Source organism: Vanellus vanellus (assembly GCF_965231255.1).
Source record: "Vanellus vanellus genome assembly, chromosome: 23".
Taxonomy (NCBI): Eukaryota; Metazoa; Chordata; class Aves; order Charadriiformes; family Charadriidae; genus Vanellus; species Vanellus vanellus.
In genome coordinates this window covers 2,616,367-2,636,574 of record NC_138928.1, presented here as the reverse complement: position 1 = coordinate 2,636,574, position 20,208 = coordinate 2,616,367, and the positions used below count along the sequence as shown (strand labels likewise).

The following is a 20,208-nucleotide window of genomic DNA, read 5'->3' as shown; positions in this document are numbered from 1 at the left end:
TGCCACCTGGTACTCCTGGCTGGGTTTCCACAGCAAGATTATTCTTTATTTATTCCAACCTGAAGACGTTGCGGGCTTTGGGGCCAGTTTTACGTTCCCTGCACTCTGCTCGCAGGGTACGAGGCATCGGCACACGGGTAGGTATAAAGTAAAAGCAATTCCATAAGGAATTCCTACGTAGCGTTAAGAAAAAAAAAAAAAAAGCCAAAACAAACAAAAAAAAGCTTTTCAGAGGGAAAATTCATGGTAGGCATCGTAACCGGGCTTAAGCACTTTGCAGCCTGGAAGGACACGAGCTTTCCCTTCGCTCGCTGCAGAGCAGAGAGGAGACATCGGCGGTGTAAGCGCTGCTGAAGGGGAGGGAGAGGAGGGATGCTTGGAAAGAAAACAACCCTCAGGGCTGGGGGGGCTGCTCTCAGAGCCCCCCCCCCAGCGCCGCACGGAGCCGCAGGATGCGACCCGAGCTACGGCGGGGCACGGAGCATGGCACAGCGCCATCTCTGCCCCGCCGACACGTCCCTGCCCCGGGACCTCGGGAAAGTCGCCGGGATGAGACGCACGGACCCAGCGAGACCGCAGGCAGGTCCCCGTTCCCAGCGCACATCCAACCCTCGGACACAGCCCTCGGATGCTCTCCCCACCGCGGGGCCGGGACACCAAGCTCTGCCTCGTCACCCCCCTCCCGCCGCCAAAGCCACGCTGGGATTGAAGGGCAGCAGAGCGGGGGACGCTCACGTCCTTGTCAGCGCCCCGGGATGCATCCCGCATCCGTCACTGACGTGCAGCGACCATGAAGCTGAGGCTGACGTGTGCTCACCCGGCTCGGGACAAGGACAAAAGGCAAATCCAGCTCCTCCCGGGTTGACCTCTGCTTTTGCGCTACCCAAAACCAAGCCGGCTATTTTCTTAAGCGGAGGAAAGCGGAAAATTCAGCCTAAAATACAGGTAACCCAGCAACCCCACAGCACCCTGCCATCGCCCTTGCACGTTCCCGGTGAATACGGCTCCATAAACCCCGACCCCAAAAGCAGCGCTACAGCTCCCCCAGGTCCCCCGTCCCCAGCGGGATGCGGCAGCGACGGAGAGATCCCACTTTAAAACAGGACACACCGGAGGATGCTACGATCCTTCCCTTCGAGGATAGTTTCGTTCTATGTTAATTGCTCCGTAAAATACACCGGGCAAAGGGAGAGGGGGGGTAAAATCTCCGCTCGGGTTTCCAGGAGCAGGTCAGCTGGCTGCAGTCGCTCTTGGATTACAGGGGGGGGGGGGGGGGGGGGGGGAAAGCCGCCGAAGGAACATCACTCCGGTTGCAGCCCTGACTTATTGTTCTCTCGGTGCCTGCAGCGATTTTGTTTTTGAAGAGCTGAGAACAGAGTGTACCGAGCGCGGCTGGCACACGAACTTGATGTGCTGACAGCAATTTGTACTCAGATTAAAAACGGAGAAGGAGGAGGAGATGGGGGGGGGAGGGGGGGGGGAGGAAGGGAGAGGGGGGGGGGAAAAGGTTGTAAGGAAAGCTGGAATGCCAGACTTCGACTGCAGAGCCCGTGTTTTAGGGACCGGAACTAGGAATTAGGGTCCGTAAAACTTACAACTTACAAAAACGCTTTCAAAACTCCAGCCTGGAGATGCTCGCTCCTGGAAGCACGGTTGCTTCCAGCCTAATTCCAGCGGCGATGCACCTCCCAAATAGGCGGCTGAGATAAAGCATCGCTGCTCCCCTGGGTCACAGCCTTGCTGCCGGGGTGGGCTGCTGCGCTGTCCCCAAGGCTGTCGTACTGTCCCCAAGTGCTGCCATGCTGTCCCCAAGGCCGTTGTGCCATCCCCAAGGCCAGTCCATCCCCAGCACAGTGCCCACCCTAAATCCTTGCTGCGAGGCTGCCAGGTTGCCTGGTGCTCCCCATCTTCTCTCCCAGGGATGTATTTAAGGGTCTCCGGCCTTGGGATGTATAGGGATGTATAGGGATGTATAGGGATGTATAGGGATGTATAGGGATATATAGGTCCAAACGAATGAAGTGCGGCAGGAGCGGGCGGCTGTGGCTGAAGCAACAGCCAGAGCCTGTGGGCTGCCGGCGGGATCCATGCGGCGTTCCCGATCTCTGCCCGGCACAACCACACGGGTTACGCAGGATGGCCGTTAATCCCCAGGATGCCCTCGCAGGGCGTTAATCCCCATTATTCTGACCGCGCGCGCACGCTCCCGCTCGCGGCGTTCGCTCCCACGGACGCTCCCCTTTGAACCGGGTAAAGCAGCCGCAGGTTTTGGGGGGCATCAGGCGTACGAGGAGCCTCCGTATTTGGCTCCTTACGTCCTTCCAGAGACACGATGCCCCCCGTCCCTGCCGCAGCCCCCTCCCGAGCGATCAAAGCATCACACTCCAGAAAACCTCGAGCTGCAAAGGGAACAATCATAGAGGGACCAGCGCTCTCCCCGTCCTCCGCGCTGGGCACGGCACTGGCTGTAAGGCCCTCAGACCTCGCCAAAATAAAGAGGAACACTGGATCTTCCATGATTTCCACGATATTTAGCCTTTTGGTTTTATCTTTCGGGTAGCGGAGCCGGCTTGAAGCACGGCTCGCAGCCGGTCCCCAGCTACGATGCTCACAGCAGGAGAGGCCGACAGTCAAGTCTGAGTCAAAAACTCATTTTTCCTTAAAAAAAAAAAAAAAAAAAGAAAAAGCCTGGTTAGAAGAACCAGCCGTTCAAGGCAGCGAGTTTTATGAGCTCTCGCGGCTCCGATCCAATTTCTCCCTCGCTGAAGGGAGTTAATCTTTGCGTACGGGAGCTCTGTAAGGGAGAAAAGAAAGTAACTGCCTCCCGTACGGAGCGGGCTCTGTCTGCGACCGAGGGGTTCTTGGGAAGGACAAAAAAAAAAAAAAAAAAAAAAAAAAAAAAAGAATGAGCCTGGCTTCTCCCGTCCAGCCCTGCGAAACGTCTGACCACAGCAGGGAGAGCCCGACGGGAACTGAGCTCCTCATCCTCCGGGGGCATCAGCTGAGACCCCCCCCCGGCCTCAGCAAACCCTCCGTATGAATTTCCTTCCCCCCCCCCCATCAGCAGCAGCCCTTGGGCCATGGGGGGAAGGAAAAACGGCTCCGTTCTGCAGCAGACGCGATAAAACCCACCAAAACGACAGTCAGCGTTGGTACCGGGAGGGCAAAGAAGCTGCCGAGCGCCCGCGCCGGTGCCCACGCTCGGCACGGGACGCCGTGGAGGGAGGCCACAGAGCCCGGGGTTTGGGCAGCCGGCGCATCCCGGGGCAGTGCGGACACTGCGCTGGATGCAAAAGGGTGGGAGGAGATGGCAGAGCCCCGAAATCCCCGCTGGGGGGTTTGCTCCCTCCATCCTCCCCCCTCCCCGGGACTGAGCAGCGCCGGGCGCTCGCAGGGATGCTTTTGCCAACGGGACTGTGGAAACAGAGCGCAGGGGTGTATTCGAGCGGTCACCCCGCCATCGGCCGGCTGCTCCCGCGGCTTGAGGTTTTCCAGTCATCCCTCCCGGGCAGCGGCTCCGGCAGAGGCACTGCCGGGGCTGTGCCAAAGGCCAGTTCGGAGAAGCGGCCCCGGGCGGGCAAGTGAACCGCTGCTCTCCCAGCCCCTCACCGTCCCATCTGGCCTCCGCATGGATGTAACTGCATCCCACCGTGACGCACGGCCACCTACAACCTACACAGCACCCGCAGCTCCTTGCGAGGGAGAAGGACCCGGGGCTGCGCCGGGACAGGGTCGCCCCTCCAGCCTCCCCCCTTCCCCCCCCCCCACCACGGAGGGACCCGCACTCACTTTCCACCGTAGCACCTTCGTTAGGGTTGGAGTAACCTTCTCCCTTCCTCTTGATCCTCCGGATTATCCCTCCATCCTCAAACAAGTCCTCGCCTTTGAAGTCAAGCAGCTCGACCTAAAAAAAAATAATAAAAAAAAAAAAACAAAAAACAAAAACAACATTAAAAATAATAAAGAAAAGGCGGGCAGAGCTCAGGGAGGGGGGGGGGAAGGAGAGGAGAAAAACAACAGAAAAGCCCCAAAGCAGCAGTTCATCCTCTGGCGGGAGAGCCACGCCAGCTAACTGTCCATCCGGCTGACGAGCAGAAGTTGCCCATAAAAGCCCGCTCCAAGCCACAGCACAACACACCCGATTTATTAGAAACTGGGACACATCCAGTACCTGAAGCGTAACACAAAGTAACAGTAAAAATAAGTTTACGAAGCCTGTGAGGGTAGAACACGGCCGGTGCTGGAAGATGCTGCGCAAGCTGCCCGGGACCAGCGCGGGCAGGAGTTTTCCCTTCCTTCTGACCGGCTCCGTCCCCGCTGGACTTGGGAAGGACCAAACCTTAATTGAGGACAGACCCACTCCTCCCATCCCACCGCCTGGTCCCGACGAACCCTGCCCAAACCAGCGCACCCCGCCAAACCCCCGGCTTTCCTCCCGCCCCGCGGCACCCGCGGGTTTTTAGCACCCGGAGGCATTTCCCAGCCGCTTTCTCCTTCCCGTGGATGTTTTTAAACCGGGAATCTGCCCGCTTTCCTCCCCCCCCTCCCCGCCACCTCCCCTGGCACCGGGGCTCTCCCCAGCCGGAGTCTCAGTCCCGGCCTCCCAGCTCAGACGCACATTTCTGAGAAAACCCTGGCAGCGGTTCCTGGAGCAGAGGGACACGTTTCAGGAATCCAAGCTGGGTTGTTTTGTTGGGTTGGTTTTTTTTTTTCCTTTTTTTTTTCCTTTTTTTTTCCTTTTTTTTTCCTTTTTTTTTTCTTTTTTTTTTTCTTTTTTTTTTTCTTTTTTTTTTTCTTTTTTCTTTCTTTTTTTTCTCTTTTCTTTTTCTTTTTTTTTTTCTTTTTTATTTTTTCTTTTTTTTTTTTGTTGGTGGGGTGGGTTTTTTGGCGTTTTTTATTTATTTATTTCTGAGCTGGCTGGCAAGGCAGCGAGCGAGCGAGCTCACCCCCGCGCCGGCTCGCCGGCATGACTTGCCTCGAAGAAGAGGGTGGCGTTGGAAGGGATTTTGGGGGCACTGCCAGCAGAGCCGTAGGCGTACTCGGGTTTGCAGAGCAAGTAGCAGATCTCTCCTTTCTTCATGGTAGCCACCCCGATGTCCCATGCCTTGATTACCTGACCTAGGAGAGAGGCAGACGTCAGGCGGGGTGGGGGGGTGGGGTGGGGGGGCAACCATCAGCCCGGAAAAAAAACCAGTCTGGGTGCTGCGAGGATGGCACCCCCCAAAAAAAAAAAAAAAACCTTCAGAAGACACTTAACGTAGGGGGTGACATCCATCTGTCCTGCAAGAGTGGGACAGCCCAGGATCAGCCCACCCCTCCGGGATCAGCCCACCCTCAAGCATCCCCCCCCCCAGGACGGACCCCCCCCCGCGGCGGCTCACCCTTGCCCAGGCTGAAGACGAAGGGCTCGTTCCGATCGCGGCTGGAGTCGAATTTTTTACCGTTGGCCAATTTGCCTTTGTAGTGGACGTAAACCTTGTCCCCGATCATGGGGGACTCGTCTTCGCTCCCGGGTCGTTTAATGATCTGAGAGAGGGAAACCACCCGTGAGAAGGGAGGACGTGGGACAGCTAAGGATGCATTTGGAGATGGATAGATAGATAGACAGACAGACGGATATTTATATAGAGAGATACGCACATATGCATTTTTATGTATACACACACGCGCATGTGTATATACAAACATGCATATGTATACACACACGCACATATATATAAAAATATATACACATGTGCACATACATATAAATCTACAGACAGAATATATAAAAATATATACACGTGTGCACATATGTATAACTCTACAGACAGAATATATAAAAATATGTACACACGTGCGCATATATATAAATCTATATACACAATATATAAAAATATATACACACGTGCGCATATATATAAATCTACAGAGAGAATACATAAAAATATATACACACGTGCACATATGTATAACTCTACAGACAGAATATATAAAAATATATACACACGTGCACATATGTATAACTCTACAGACAGAATATATAAAAATATATACACACGTGCGCATATATATAAATCTGTATACCTAATATACAAAAATACATACACACACGCACATATATATATAAAAAAATCTATACACACACACACACACATATATATATATATATAAAAAAATCTATATACACACACGCACATATACGCCCCAGTGCTGCTCTAAACCAAAGGAAGGCTCCAGGGGGAGTCATTCAGTTTGGTCCTTCCATCAGCCCCTAAAAATAAACGCCAAACCGGAGCCGCGGCGGCGGAGCGGGACAGGGCTGGGAGCAGAGACCTGCCCGTACTTTGCGGAGGTGTTTGGCTAAACACGGCGCTTCGAAACCTGAAGCGAAGGCAATTACTCTCGCTTTCTCTCCGCACGCATTTTACTCGCAGGGGTGTGTCATTTCACTACTCGCCTCTTGTCAACACTTCTTTTTTTTTTTTTTATTTTTTTTTATTTTTTTGAATGCTACAGCCTGGAACAAGCAGTTCTCGAGCTGAGGATGGAGCAGGGGAGGATGCTATTCTTGGAGGAAAGGTCCTATTCAACTGGAGAAGAGCAAGCGCTGGGGAGCAGAGCTATCCAGAAATGGCCCTGAACATGAAGAAGGGGTTGTGGAGCAGACGGGATGACCTCAGTAATGTGCTCTTTCTAACGTCTGTGAGTCACACACAAAAATGCTTTGTGGATTTACAGCTAATAATCTGATTAGGAAACACAATAGCAGCGAAATTCACTGAGCAGCCTGAACCCATCACTCTCGAACACCGCTCCGTCCTCCTTTATCCCAAGTGATGCTCATCTCCTTTGCCTTTCAATTAAAATACAAAACATAAAAAAAATCAGTCCTACAGCCCTGAGAGTACTACCTGCCCCCAAGGGCCGGGCATGCAGCCCACCGACGTGACCACGCGCCCCGAAAGGCAGACAGCGAGGCAGCCCCCTCCTGGCAGCCCCCCCTCTCCCCCCCTTACCTTCAGGACCCCTCGGTCTCGAGCCGGCGTGATGTCCTCCCCGCGCTCGGCGAGAGCCGCCGCCTGCACCTCCCCTTCGCTCTTGGTGGCCTCATCAGTGGTCATGGTCTCCTCGCGTAAGGCCCGGACCTGGGGAGACACGGCACGCAGCCCGTCGGGCCCCCGGGGAGGTGGTGTAAGAGGAAAGGGTTAAGGAACGCGAGCGGCTCCGCGCCGCGGGGGGGGCCCGGGGCAGGAAGCTTCGAGCACATCTCAAACGTGCAGAGCGGAAAATGCCTTCCCAGGGGCCACCCGGGCCTCCGCCGAACCACAGGGCGCAGGAAACCCCGATGATGTGCGATGCGCGAGGCCGGCCGGCCTCCCCGCCCGGGGACAGGGGACGGCCCCGCGGTGGCATCCGGCCACAGCGATGGGGAGGCTCAGGGAGTCCCCTCAGCCTCCGTCTCCCGCCTCCCTCGGTCACCGCTGCACCCCTGGCATTGCCCCAGCAAGAGTTTTTACCCCCCCTGAACCCCCCCCAAAAATAAAGCAGCAGGAGGTAACACGCGTGCCAGCCGACCGACTCCTCGCACCGGGCGAGACGTGGAAACCCATCTCGGGGCGCTGCAGCCGCAACCGCCCCGACCTCCCGCGGCGATGCTCCACCCAGCATCCACGCTGACGCAGGACGAGCACGGACGCGCTCTCCCGGTTTCGGTTGGGACCCGGTTAATTTTTTTTTTTTTTTTTTTTTTTTTTTTTTTTTTTTTTTTTTTTAAGAGCAGCCGGCGCAGCGCTCTGGTTTGGGTTTGGGAACGGAAACCGGTGGGTTTGGTCGTCGCTGAGCCCTCGAGATCTTTTCTGCTCCTCACCCCACCAACAAGCAGGTTGGGGGGACACAAGGAGTCGGGAGGGGACACAGCCGGGACAGCTGACCCCAGGGGCGTTCCGTGCCGTAGCACATCACGCTCAGCCTATACAGCTGGGGGGAAGAAGGAGGAAGGTGGGGAACAGAACTCCGAGGGCTGTGATCAGCGGCACAGAGTCCAGTTGGAGGCCTGTAACCAGCGGTGTCCCCCAGGGGTCCATACTCGGTCCAATCTTGGTCAATATATTCATCAACGACCTGGATGAGGGGACAGAGTGTATCCTCAGCACGTTCGCTGATGGTACCAAACTGGGAGGGGTGGCTGACACCCCCAGAGGGCCGCGCTGCCATCCAGCGTGCCCCCGGACAGGCTGGAGAGCCGGGCAGAGGAGAACCCGATGAGGTTCAACAGGAGCAAGCGCGGGGTCCCGCGCCTGGGGAGGAGGAATGCTGGGCACCAGTATAGGTTAGGGGCGGACCTGCTGGGAAGCAGCTGTGAGGAGAAGGATCTGGGGGTCCCGGTAGACGGTAAATTATCCCCGAGCCAGCAATGTGCCCTTGTTGCCAAAAAGGCCGATGGCATCCTGGGCTGCACAGGGAAGAGGGTGGCCGGTAGGTCGAGGGAGGTCATTGTCCCCCTCTACTCTGCACTGGTGAGGCCACAACTGGAATACTGTGTCCAGTTCTGGGCTCCCCAGTTCAAGAGGGACAGGGAACTGCTGGAGCGAGTCCAGCGAAGGGCCACTAAGCTGACTGAGGGGTTGGAGCATGTCCCGTATGAGGAAAGGCGGAGAGCGCTGGGACTCTGTAGCCTGGAGAGGAGAAGGCTGAGGGGAGACCTTATTATGGCGTACAAGTACCTAAAGGGGGGGCTGAAGGAGGATGGAGCCGGACTCCTTCCAGTGGTTCCCAGTGACAGGACGAGGGGCAACGGGCACGAGTTGGAACATAGGAAGTTCCATTCAAAGACGTGGAAAAACTCCTTTTCGGTTCGGGTGGCAGAGCTCCGGCACGGGCTGCCCAGGGAGGGGGTGGTGTCCCCTTCTCCGAAGGGTTTCAAGACCCGCCTGGATGCAGTCCTGAGCGATGTGCTCCGGGCAGTCCTGCTTTGGCAGGGGAGTGGGACGGGATGATCTCTGGAGGTGCCTTCTGACTCTGAAAATTCCATGATTCCATGAACATGTTCGGAGTGATGACGTTGGTCTTCCCAAAGTCACCGGGATGGAGCCGGGCTGTGCTGGGGGTGGCTGAGCACCCGCCTGCCCAGGGGGAGCAGGGAAGGAATTCCCGGGTTTGCTTTGCGTGCGCGCGCGGCTTTTGCTCTACCTATTAAACTGTCTTTACCTCAACCTACGAGTTTTCCCTCACTTTTACGCTTCCGATTCTCTCCCCTCTGGCAACCGGAGAGAGGGAGCGAGCGGCCGGCGGGGGTGAAACCGCGGCAAGCACCTACCTCGGCAGACAGCGAGGGCGAAGCCAGGAGGGATGAAAGCGCTCGGGGGCGAGAAGCAAAGGGTCGATGGCCACCAAGCTTCACCCATCCCTTCCGGCTCACCTCGAGGTGGGCACCCCTCGGGTAACGGCTGCTAGAAATACACGCCCCAGGCTAGCATCTGCCTTTTGAGTTATTTTATCCGGTTTCACGTTATTTTCCGCAAGGAATTAGCTGTTTGTCAGGGACTCTATCAGTTGGAAAGCAGCACCTCAACCCCAGGCGAAGCCCACCAAGAACTCCCCAAAAGGAGGGAGCGGGCTCCGCGTTTCAGGCAAGCGAAGCATCCTCCTGCGCGGGAAGACCCGAACGCGCAGCGAGCCTCTTCTCCAAAAACCCAAAGCAAACCCAACACCAAAAGAATCCCAACCGTTGGGGTGGATGAAGAGAAAATTTTCACAGCGAGACTCGACGAAATGGGGGTTTTTTTGGGGGGCGAACTGCTGGAGCACTGCGCTCCCACCATCACCGCGCCGGCGGCCACGGTGCCCGAAAAGCCACGTTTTTTGTCAAACGCCGACTTTTTCCAAGGGTGGCCGGTGAAAAGAGAATTGCCTACGGTTTAAAAAAATATATTTCCTGATGATTTCCTTCAGCCCGTAAGGCTATTTTGGTAGCCGCGCTGCTGCGCGCCACGTAATCAAGGAAACATGTGACGGAGAATTAGAAAGCGATGGGGTTCGTAAGACATAAACCAGAACTATTAAAGTCACTCTAATTGCGAAACTTTCCCACAGCCTTTGGTGTGGAAGCTGACGTTAACCAGCAGGAGAAATCATTCATTCGGGGGATTCAAAAAGAGCAAAGAAAGGATGTTTTCAGCTCCGAGGGCAGATAAGTCGTGCTGCAAGAAGAATCGCGCTCCTCGGAAAGGGAAGAGCTGGAGCCCGGTCCCCCCCCCACCCCCCCCCCCCGGCACAGGAAACCACCGAGACACAAAGAGCTCTGCCATGGATGAAGCAAAGAGAAAAATAAGGGAACTACCCGGCTGCAAGGCTCAATTATCACAATCTTCGGGGTCATATTTAATGGGATTCCGCGTCGGCTCCCTCTGCCCTGCCCCGCTGAGGTTTCAGATGGGAACACCTAAAAACAAACGCTAAAAAAAACAGAGAAAGCAATTTTGGTGGTGAGACTCGTCATCTTGCGGGTGTTTATCCATTGGGAAACCTGCCGTTGGTTACTTCGGGCGCTGAGCTGGTCTCCAAGCCACCGTGATCCCCACTGCCCTGCCAACCACCGTGGCCATCCTCTTGGAGATGAGTGAGGAGGTGGTGGTGCCCATCGCGGCGCGGGCACACCGCCGGCACCGCGCACCGGCTCAGGGCTTCCCGGCACGGCCGCTGTGCACCACCAGGGACGCAGCATCCGTAACCCATTCATTAAGGACCAGGAGGAGGCCCTCCCCCCCCCAAAAAAAAAAGGGGAGCAGCTTGCAAAAGAAGCGCCACCTCCTGGGGCAGAACCTCCCGAGGTCCACCAAGCAGCCACCGCTGGGATGCAGAAGACGGATGGGGAGGTGCTGGCTCCAGCTCGCCGGTTGCTAAATCCCACCGAGAGACATCTAAAAATATATCATACGCATCCTTCTCATTATTTTTCTACGTAAGCAATTAGTGGAGTCATCCAGGGAAGCTGGCCAAGGCGAGCGGGAGGGGAGATGCTCTGCGTCAGAAGCAGTGGGAGGGATGGAGCCCGCAAGACGGGCGATTAAGATGTGGTCCACGTTATGAAAGAGCTCGAGCCTCCTCCGTCCAGCGAAAGCGGCTCCAAGTAGGTTAGAGGAAAGATCGCGGCGCTCCCGCTTCTCTTGGGTTTGGGAGCGGGAGCAGCAGCAGGAGCCTGGCCGGGGTCCAAAATCCCAATTAATTTGAAACAAACAGTTGGGGGGGGGCAAAGAAGAAATAAAAATAATAATATCCGAGACGTCCTGAGATCTCAACACCGGGGAGCCGCGGGCTGTCACCGAGAGCCCTGCGAGCTTGCCTGAGGTGTCAGAGCCTCAATCTTCTCGCTGTGCTCCAAATATAAAGAGGGGATTAATTAATTACCCCCTGCAAAAGCCTCTGGGTGTTTCCGCCACCCCAAGCGGAGCCCGCTCTCCCCTTGGTGCCACCCGCAAACTTAACGGCGTACGCCTGCAAAGGAAGGCAGGCGAAACCATCCTCCTCCTGCGCCGCGCCGTTGCCCACGGCGGTCGGTGCCGAGGGGTGGGGGGAGGAGAGAGGGTGGGGAAGGGTTAAACCCCCTCCCTGGGGCTGGGGGGGGGGTGGGAGAGGGGAGGGGGATGTCCTCCTCCACCCATCGCATAAGGGCATCACTGAAAGGCCACCGAGAGGGAAGGGATTTCCACACACCGGCAACAAAAGCCATGGGAAGGTGATCCAAGACATCCAGAGCAAAGGTGCGCCGGGACGATGGGGCGGGTTTGGATGTTTTGGGGCACTTTTGCTCAGTTTGAGGCAGTTTTGCGCGGCTTGATTCTTCGCGTCCTGAAGCAAAGTCCCTTGCAGGAGCCTGGAACCCCCTCCCCCCCCAAAATGCCTCTGCTCGAGGTCTGAGCCCCACACCGGGGTCCGGTCCATACCTGCGGGCGCTCGGGGCTGCGCACAGGTCCCCCCGCAGCCGCAGGGACCCAGAGCCGCCACCCCCGCCCTCCCCAGAGCCGGCGAAAGGGCCGAATTAATTCTTGGCTGCCAAAGGAAAGGGTTTGGGGTTCTCACTTTAATCAGTCCCCGCTCTACCGGATGATCCGAGAATTCAGTGGAGCTGTTTAATCTGTAATTTAAGAGCTATAATAAACAAGCTTTAAAATCCAGAGGTTTCAACATCTGGGCGCAATCTCTCCTCCAAGTGCAGCTATTTCAGCGTTAATTAATATGAAATACATTAAAGAGCTTCTCGCTGAGCAAACAGGGCGGCTCGGGAGTTTGCAGGACTCCTACACGTGCCCAACGTGCTTCCCTCGGACCGGCACAGCCCGACCCACGGCACCGGCACGCGCCTCTTCCCGGCCCCGCTCGAGGAATACCAACTCCTCGAACCGCTCAAAAGCGCCGACCGCTCCACTTTTCCTTCTCACCGATTCAATCGTCTGCCCAAAAACCGCCGCCCTGCGCGCTGCTGCCCGCGGCCGCAAATGTCATTTCCCTCCTCCGGACAGAGAGTGGCATGGCTGTGATTGATGCCCACAAAAAAATTAAGCCACCGTCGATGCCCACAAGCAATTAAACCACCATCCACGTGTTTTGGGTTTTTTTTTTTTTCACTCTGAGGGTGGTGAGACACCGGAACAAATCGCCCCGAGAAGCTGTGGCTGCCCCATCCCCAGAGGTGGTCAAGGCCAGGTTGGACGGGGCTGAGAGCAACCTGGGCTGGGGGGAGGTGGCCCTGCCCTGGGCAGGGGGTGGCACTGGATGGTCTTTAAGGTCCCCTCCAACCCAAACCGTTCCATGATTCTGCGATGCCCTGGAGCAATTAAGCGGCCGGCAGCGGGCAGAGGCTGCCCGGGCAGAGCATCCCCCTGCACGCCGCGATGCAGCCGGGCAGTGCCACGGCACTGTACCCCCATTTCAGCACTCCCATCCAACCAGACATTAATTCAGCTGTTGCTTCGGAAAAAAAAAAAAAAAATATATATATATCTATTCTGCACTTTTTTTCGTCTATTTTTTTAAAAGCAGGGCTGACAAAAGGCTTTTTTTCTTTTTTTTTTTCTCCTTTTTCCCCCTTTTTAAGCTGGGCAGTGGCTGGTGTCCCCCCACCTTCGTTACCGGCTGAGCCCTGTGTGTTTTTCAGGCTGTCCACGAGCACACGCCTCCGGAAAAGCGGGCAGCGTGACCTGCACCGGGAGCATCTCGAAGCCCTTTTCCCCTTCGCACGTGCCTTTCTAATGACAATCTGTGCGATAAAACGCTCCGCTCCCGCGGGACACGTGCCGTACAGCACCAGCGCGCGCCGCACAGACATCCACGCCATAAAAACAAAGCCATTTATTTTCTCTTTTTTTTGTGTGTTTTGTTCATTTTTTGGGTGTTTTTTTTTTTGTTGGGTTTTTTTTTTGTTGTTGTTTTGTTTTGTTTTTTTTTCCCCCCAATCCTCTCTCCGCACAGATGTTGTTATCTTCCAGCCCGGAGAAAACCCAGAGCAGGGAATATGGGATGCAGATGTCCGACCCCAGGCTGAGGACAGACAGGTATCGCACATGCTAGGGTTTCACCGAGCGCACCATCCCCAGCCCCGTTTCCTAGAAATCGGCATACCAGGAATTTGCCAGCTCCAAATGGAAACTCCGTGTCGCGGATCCCTCCCAGAGGCTCGCGGGAGGACGGGGGGGGGGGGAAGGGAAAGCGGCGGTCGAGGGGAGGGGTGGGGGGGAGGGAGAGGGAAGAGAAAGGGTTCGCAGGGGTCTCACCTCGCCACCATGCGATCGCTGGAGAAGGTTTGAAGGTGCAGGGGGGGCCGGGGGAGGTGCCCACCCAGAGACACGGTGGGGATTTCGCACAAAGAGCTGGTGAGAAAAGAAAAAAAAAAAAAATTAAAAATAGAATAAATAAAAAAAAAGAAAAAACAACCAACCCAACCACATGTGCTTTATTCTAAACCAGGATTTAAGAAGAAGGGAGAACGGAGACGGCGATTTTAAGCCACAGACCGCGTCCCACCATGGTTAGAAAGGGGTGATAAGACCATGGACAAAACCTCCCGTGGCGGCTCCTCTGCTCCCCGCGGCCACGGGAAGACGTTTTGACTCGCCGCTTCCATAAAACAGCATTTAGCATCTTACCATCAGCTTAAAAAAAATAAAATAAAATAAAGGGGGGGGGGGGGGGGGGGGAGGAAGGAAAAAAAAAAAAAAAAAAAGAGCTATCTCCTGTCCAACTTTTTTTATTGACTGTTGCTGAAAGTCAGGATGAAAATTAACAGGATGGAAAAATAAGAGCTGACTGCTCTGGGGTTTGTTTTTTTTTAAGACCCACTTAGCACAAAGCGCTTTGGCTTCCACAGCACCACAACAGCCCTAAAAGCTTCGGATTGCAACACGGGAGGGAGTTTCTTTAAAATGCAAAGGTCACGCTAAAAAACCAACAAATCTAAACGCACGGGGGAGAGACGCGGGGCCCCAGATCTGGGCCAGCATCACCCCCAAATCCCGGCGAGCATCCCCCCAAATCCCAGCCCCCCGAGCCCAGCAGCACCTCCAGCCTGACCCCCAGCTGAGAGATAACGAAGAACGACCCAATTAGCGCAGCAGCTGGGCTCTCTCCACCATCCCACCGTGGTTTCGCTTCCCCCTAAATCGAGAAAATGATTTTTTTTTTTTTTTTTTCTAATAAAATACCTACTTACTGAACAAACTGTCCCTCTGCAGCGGGAGAGGGGAAGACCAGAGCAGCGATTTTCCCCGGATACGGGTGTTTTAAGACTCCCGCAACGCCAGCCTGCGGGGCAGAGACCCGGGGAGACAGCGTTTGAGTGGGTCACAAATTCAAATTTCTAAGAAAATACGACCTCCTTAAGCCACACGAGGCAGCTCCACATAATCCTCAGCTCCATCCCCACACCCAGACACCGAGTGCCGTTTCTCACACTCATACATCACAGCTTGAATTAAAAATTAATGAATTAATGTATTTCTTTTTTTTTTTTTTTTTTTTTTTTTTTTTAAGCCTGGCCACTTGACTTCCCCCCCCCCCTTTAAAATAAATGGGGAAGCCATAAATTTAAATTGTCACTAGCTGAATAAGGCTCACACGGACTGATTTACTTCCGAGCGTGCACGTTGGGCGAGCAGCTAACAGCCCGGCGGGGCCGCTCATGGCAACTTTTATTCACACACAAAAAACAAAAAAAAACAACCCCCCCAAAAAAAAAACAACCCAAAACAAAACACAAACAGAGCTGCTTGAACTGCTCAGCACCCTGACCAACCTCCATCGCGCCCGGGGGGTACCGTGACTCATGGGGGACTGAGGAACTCCTGCCCAGGGAGACCCTGGTACCCCCTGGTACCCCCCAGCATCCCCCCGAGTATCCCTCCCCCCGAGCATCCCTCCCCCCGAGCATCCCCTGCATCCCAGTGCCACCCGTCCCATGGCCTGGCATCCCTTCCCGGCACGGGATGCCCTGGAGAGGGATGCGGTCCACCTCCCGAGGACCAGAGGCTATCGGCACTACAGAAGCAAAAGGAGATTTTTAAGCAATTAAGGGAATAACGAAGGGAGAAAAGGAAACTACTGCACGCGGCTAACTTAAATACAACGGTACGTGTTCCCGTCAGACTTGCTTAATCGTTTTGCTTAGCTAGTATTTTTAAGCTTCTAAAGTGGGTTTAGTTAAGATCCGAGTCATAACTGATTTTTTGGGGGGGGGGGGTTGCTTCTTTCTTTTTTTTTTTTTTTTTTTTTTTTTTTTTTTCCTCTCTTCATTTTAAATATGTTGAATAAGAGGCTGCCCTCAAGTTTCGGCGGCAGCCAGAGGAACAAGTGAGCAGGACGGCTCGCTGCCGCCTGCCAGGATAAATATTTCAAGAGAAAGCAAGAGGGGTTCAGCCCCTCTGCATCCCCCCGGGGGCGAAGGGAGCGCGCCCACACGTGACAGGCAAACAAACTTTCAGAAAGGGGTTCTCCCCCCTCCCCAGTTTACAATATAAACCCGTTAAAAAAAAAACCTGGCTCTTTCACTGGTTATCTAGCAAAGGCACCGGCGAGGAAACGCTTGCTCGGTGGTTTTTCCAGGTTGCTTCAAAATAAGAAATCGTGGGGATAAAGCTCCTTCGGACTCGACCCTCTCGCGAGCATCCCAGCAGCCGACCGTGGTCCGTCCCCCCCCGGCACAGGTCCCCAGAGACACAACACCCTCCGCTTTCATGTGAAATGGAAGAAAAAAAAAAAAAAAAGCAGCAAAACATAGATTTCCCCCCCCCCCCCCTCCCTTATTCCAAAAGACAAACATATAGTGAGGACGGCAAGAAGCCCATAAACATTTCTGGGTTGATGCTCAAATATTTCTGGGTTGATGCTCTTCCAAAGGGGAGAAGGTGCCAGGGACGGGATGCGGTCGAGGGTTTTACACGCTGATGCTCTGCAGCTCCTCTCCCGCCCGCCCCCGAAGCCATCCCCGGCCCCAGCGAGGATTTCAGCTGCTCCCACCCCCAAAAAAAATCACCGCAAGCCTCTGCCACAAGCGACACATCCCCAAAAATACTGGATAAAACAGGAATGCCGGAGCCGGCAGGGAGAGACACACCAGCCTGCACCCATCCCGCTCCGGGAGGGGCTGACACAGCTTCGGATGACGGTAAAAAAATTAAAAAAAAAAAAAAAGTTTAAAACATAGTTAAGTGTATAAATAGCTGTTCCGCACCTGCCTGAGCTTCTCGGGAGACGGCGCAGCATCCGAACAAGCTCAGTGGCCATTATATAGAGCCGCTCACGTAACAGCGGGGAACGCAATTTCCTAATGCTTTCATAAATTAGGATTACGTAACTGGAAGGGGGAGAAAAAAAAAATAAAAAATAATAATAATAATAATAATATAGCCAAGCAGGTTATATAAGCCATCTTTAAAAAGTGAGAAAGTACTTGACATCCCACTACCCACTCCTTGGCACCCTCTAACTGGGTTTTTTTTTTTTGCCATCGAAAACGAGCAGGCTCTTTCCACCGTGTCTTCTCCCCTCCTCAAAACAACAGGGAGAACAGAGGCGGCCAGGCTTTTTGGGACACCGGAAAGAAATATTCCACCTCTGGCTGTCAAATGTGAAGTTTTCCCTCCCCGTACAGCACATCCCGGTAAAGCTCGACCCCTCCACGGGCAGCTCGGAGCATCCTCCTGGCAGCCGCTACGCCAGCACCGAGCAAATTCAATTTTAGGAGACAGCTTGGGGGAACGAAAATAAATACGAAATGGGAATAAACAAGAAACGCCTTGTTTGCCAATTCTGATCTAATTTAGCCTTTTCTCCAGAATAAATCCGACAATTAAACTTGGATTTGTTGATTTTTTTTTTATTTTAATTTTTTTTTTTAATTTCTAAAAGCATCTCACTGCTTGCAACAGATTTAGGGGTTTCTCCGACAAACTTCCAGCCAGGTGACCCTAAACAGCAGCTCCCCCTCGTCCTCCGTCTGTCCGTCCGTCTGTCCGTCCCCCCCGACCCCGGCAGTGGAAACGCTGTATTTAATCCCTTATTCCCCACGCACAGAGCCTCGGCAGCATCCCCGCAGCCCCCCTGTGCCAAATTCCGGGGGAGGGGGGGGATCCCCAAAACGGCATCGCCGCCGGGCACCACACCCCCAGAAAAAACCCGGCGCCTGAGACCCCTTTTTTACCCCCCTTTTTTTTTTTTTTGAAGCTCCGTGTGCCCCAACGGTCTATAAATGCCAAATTATGTCGGGCAAACGGCAATTCCCGGCATGTTGTGAAACACCGGCCTGTTCCCTCGCCAAATCGGGATTTCTTGGAGGGGACAAGGAAATGCCAAACCGGCGGAGGGGGACCGGGACCGGCGTTGCTGGGGGATGCTGCCAGATGCCTGGGAGGGGGGAAGTTGGGGGGGCTGCCAAGGATGCTGCGGCTTTGGGGTCACACCCCCAAAGTGATGTTACTGGCAAGCAAGAAGAGGCGGTTTTATTTAATTACGTCGCTAAATGTAACGTAAATCAAAAAATACCTGAAAGGGGACTACTGTAAATGATGCTCATTTGCTAAAAGCGATACCACTATTTATGAAGATGGGGCACCGCAGGCACAACACAATTTAATTGCCATCGCTCATCACCCCACCTCTTCACTTCTGACAGTTACTTTACTACTATTTTCCTGATTTTCCAATACACTCACTCGCAAAATCAGAAATCCTCATTTCAATCACAGCTACGGATTACGGAAAAAGCTCGTCGGCTCCATGACAAAAAAGTCACACGAACAACTTGTCCATCAGAGCACTCGTGGCCATTTCTTTACGCCCACAAACGTACAGCATTAAAATAATAAAAAAAAAAAAAAAAACCTTGCGAAGTAATTTATTATTCCCCCACGATGGGCATGAGAGTAGCGCGAACTCCGCAGCTCCCTTAAGTGGCTGTAACTTTCTATAAATATATATAACCGAGAGCAAATATAAAATAAAATATTAAATAGTGTAAAAGCATAAAGAGCAGAGAATAAATTATTCGCCAAATACTTTACAGACTATTTCCCCCCTGAGCCAGCCCGGGCAGAGGGGGGGGGTGTCTCAGTGCTGAGCATCTCCAGCCTTACAGCAAACTTTCTCCTTCAAGCTGGTAATTAAAACACACCTAATTACGCAGCAGTGATGTTCCTGAGGGATGCAGTTTGGTTTTTACTCAGGAACTGTCCTTATTTTCTGGCTCATCCCAGCAGGGAGATGCTCTAACTAGCGCTGGGAAAGGACCTCGACACAATTCAGGCGCGTGCTGGGCAAACACCGCCTTGAGAAGTTACAATTATTTGCCTTTTTTTTTTAAAAAAAGAAGAAAAAAAAAAATAATTGCACAAACCATCATCCCAGCAGACACCTCTGCTCCGGGCAGGATGGGCCTGACTGATGCCAGCCTTCCCCACCCCCCCCCGAAAACCCCTCCAGCACCGGTCCCCTCCACCCTCCAAGCCCCAAACCAGCGGAGAGCCCATGCGCTCCCGTCCCTCCCAGCGAGTTTCGGCAGAAGCGAGAACTTCTCCACCAACTCCCCAGAAATCTGCTTTCTTATTTTTCCCCCTCACACCATCGCGTATCTTCTCCGGCACAAGCCCCACCTCCTTCATCACCCCAAATGCCCCCGGAGACGCCCCCAGCCACCCCTTCCCCCACCAGCACCCCATCACCTCTGGCTCCCGGGAGCACCCAGCTCCATCGTGCCCTCGCCTTCCCCCTCCCGTGTCCCAGAGGTTCACCCGTCACACCACGAGGCCGAGGACCAGCATCGCACGAGGACCCCAGCATCCCCAACAAGGGACCCCTGCGTCCCACCGAGGACCCCAGCATCCCCGACAAGGGACTCCAGCATCCCCAATGAGGACCAGCATCCCTGAAAAGTGATCCCAGCACCCCACCGAGGACCAGCATCCCCGACAAGGGACTCCAGCATCCCCAGTGAGGACCAGCATCCCTGAAAAGTGATCCCAGCACCCCACCGAGGACCAGCATCCCCGACAAGGGACTCCAGCATCCCCAATGAGGACCAGCATCCCTGAAAAGTGATCCCAGCACCCCACCGAGGACCAGCATCCCCGACAAGGGACTCCAGCATCCCACCGAGGACCAGCATCCCCGACAAGGGACTCCAGCATCCCCAATGAGGACCAGCATCCCTGAAAAGTGATCCCAGCACCCCACCGAGGACCAGCATCCCCGACAAGGACCCCAGCATCCCCAACGAGGGACCCCTCCATCCCACCAAGGACCCCAGCATCCCCACCAAGGGACCCCAGCATCCCCACCAAGGGACCCCAGCATGCCAGCTGCAAAACTCTCAGCGCTACTGGGAAGTTATCCCTGCTCAGCCCCACGTTCCTGGTTGACCCTCTGCCACCGGCGGCCGTCATTCCCTCTGCTTTGGCAGCATTTCTGTCCCCGCTGTGTCCCCCTCCAGCAGTTCTGTCCCATCTCCAGGGTACCGGGGTGGAAATAAAACCTGAGCACCTCCGAGCACAGCATCGCCGCCCGACCCAAACCCACCGCACCTCCGGGAAAACAGCCCATAAAAGCCACATATAGGCTCTGTCCGACGGATTTAATGATTTTTCTCCCCCTCCCCCAGCCCTTCGCGGGGCCGGGAAGGCGGCAGGAGGGACGCAGGAGGGACCCAGCTTCCCCACGTTTTAAAGGAAGGAGCAATTTGTACTT

At 54.5% G+C, this 20,208-nt stretch overlaps 1 protein-coding gene across 1 annotated transcript in view; it reads right to left on the bottom strand.

Moving 5' to 3' along the window:
- FKBP5 (FKBP prolyl isomerase 5) overlaps window positions 1-20,208 on the bottom strand; it is a 30,808-nt gene that overhangs the window by 6,151 nt on the left and 4,449 nt on the right. The window contains exons 3-8 of the mRNA XM_082494587.1: window positions 13,752-13,847; window positions 6,999-7,127; window positions 5,382-5,526; window positions 4,976-5,118; window positions 3,790-3,904; window positions 2,316-2,399 (exon numbers count right to left, since the gene is read on the bottom strand). Of these exons, the coding sequence (XP_082350713.1) occupies window positions 2,316-2,399; window positions 3,790-3,904; window positions 4,976-5,118; window positions 5,382-5,526; window positions 6,999-7,127; window positions 13,752-13,847 (712 nt within the window). The remainder of the gene's footprint in view (window positions 1-2,315; window positions 2,400-3,789; window positions 3,905-4,975; window positions 5,119-5,381; window positions 5,527-6,998; window positions 7,128-13,751; window positions 13,848-20,208) is intronic.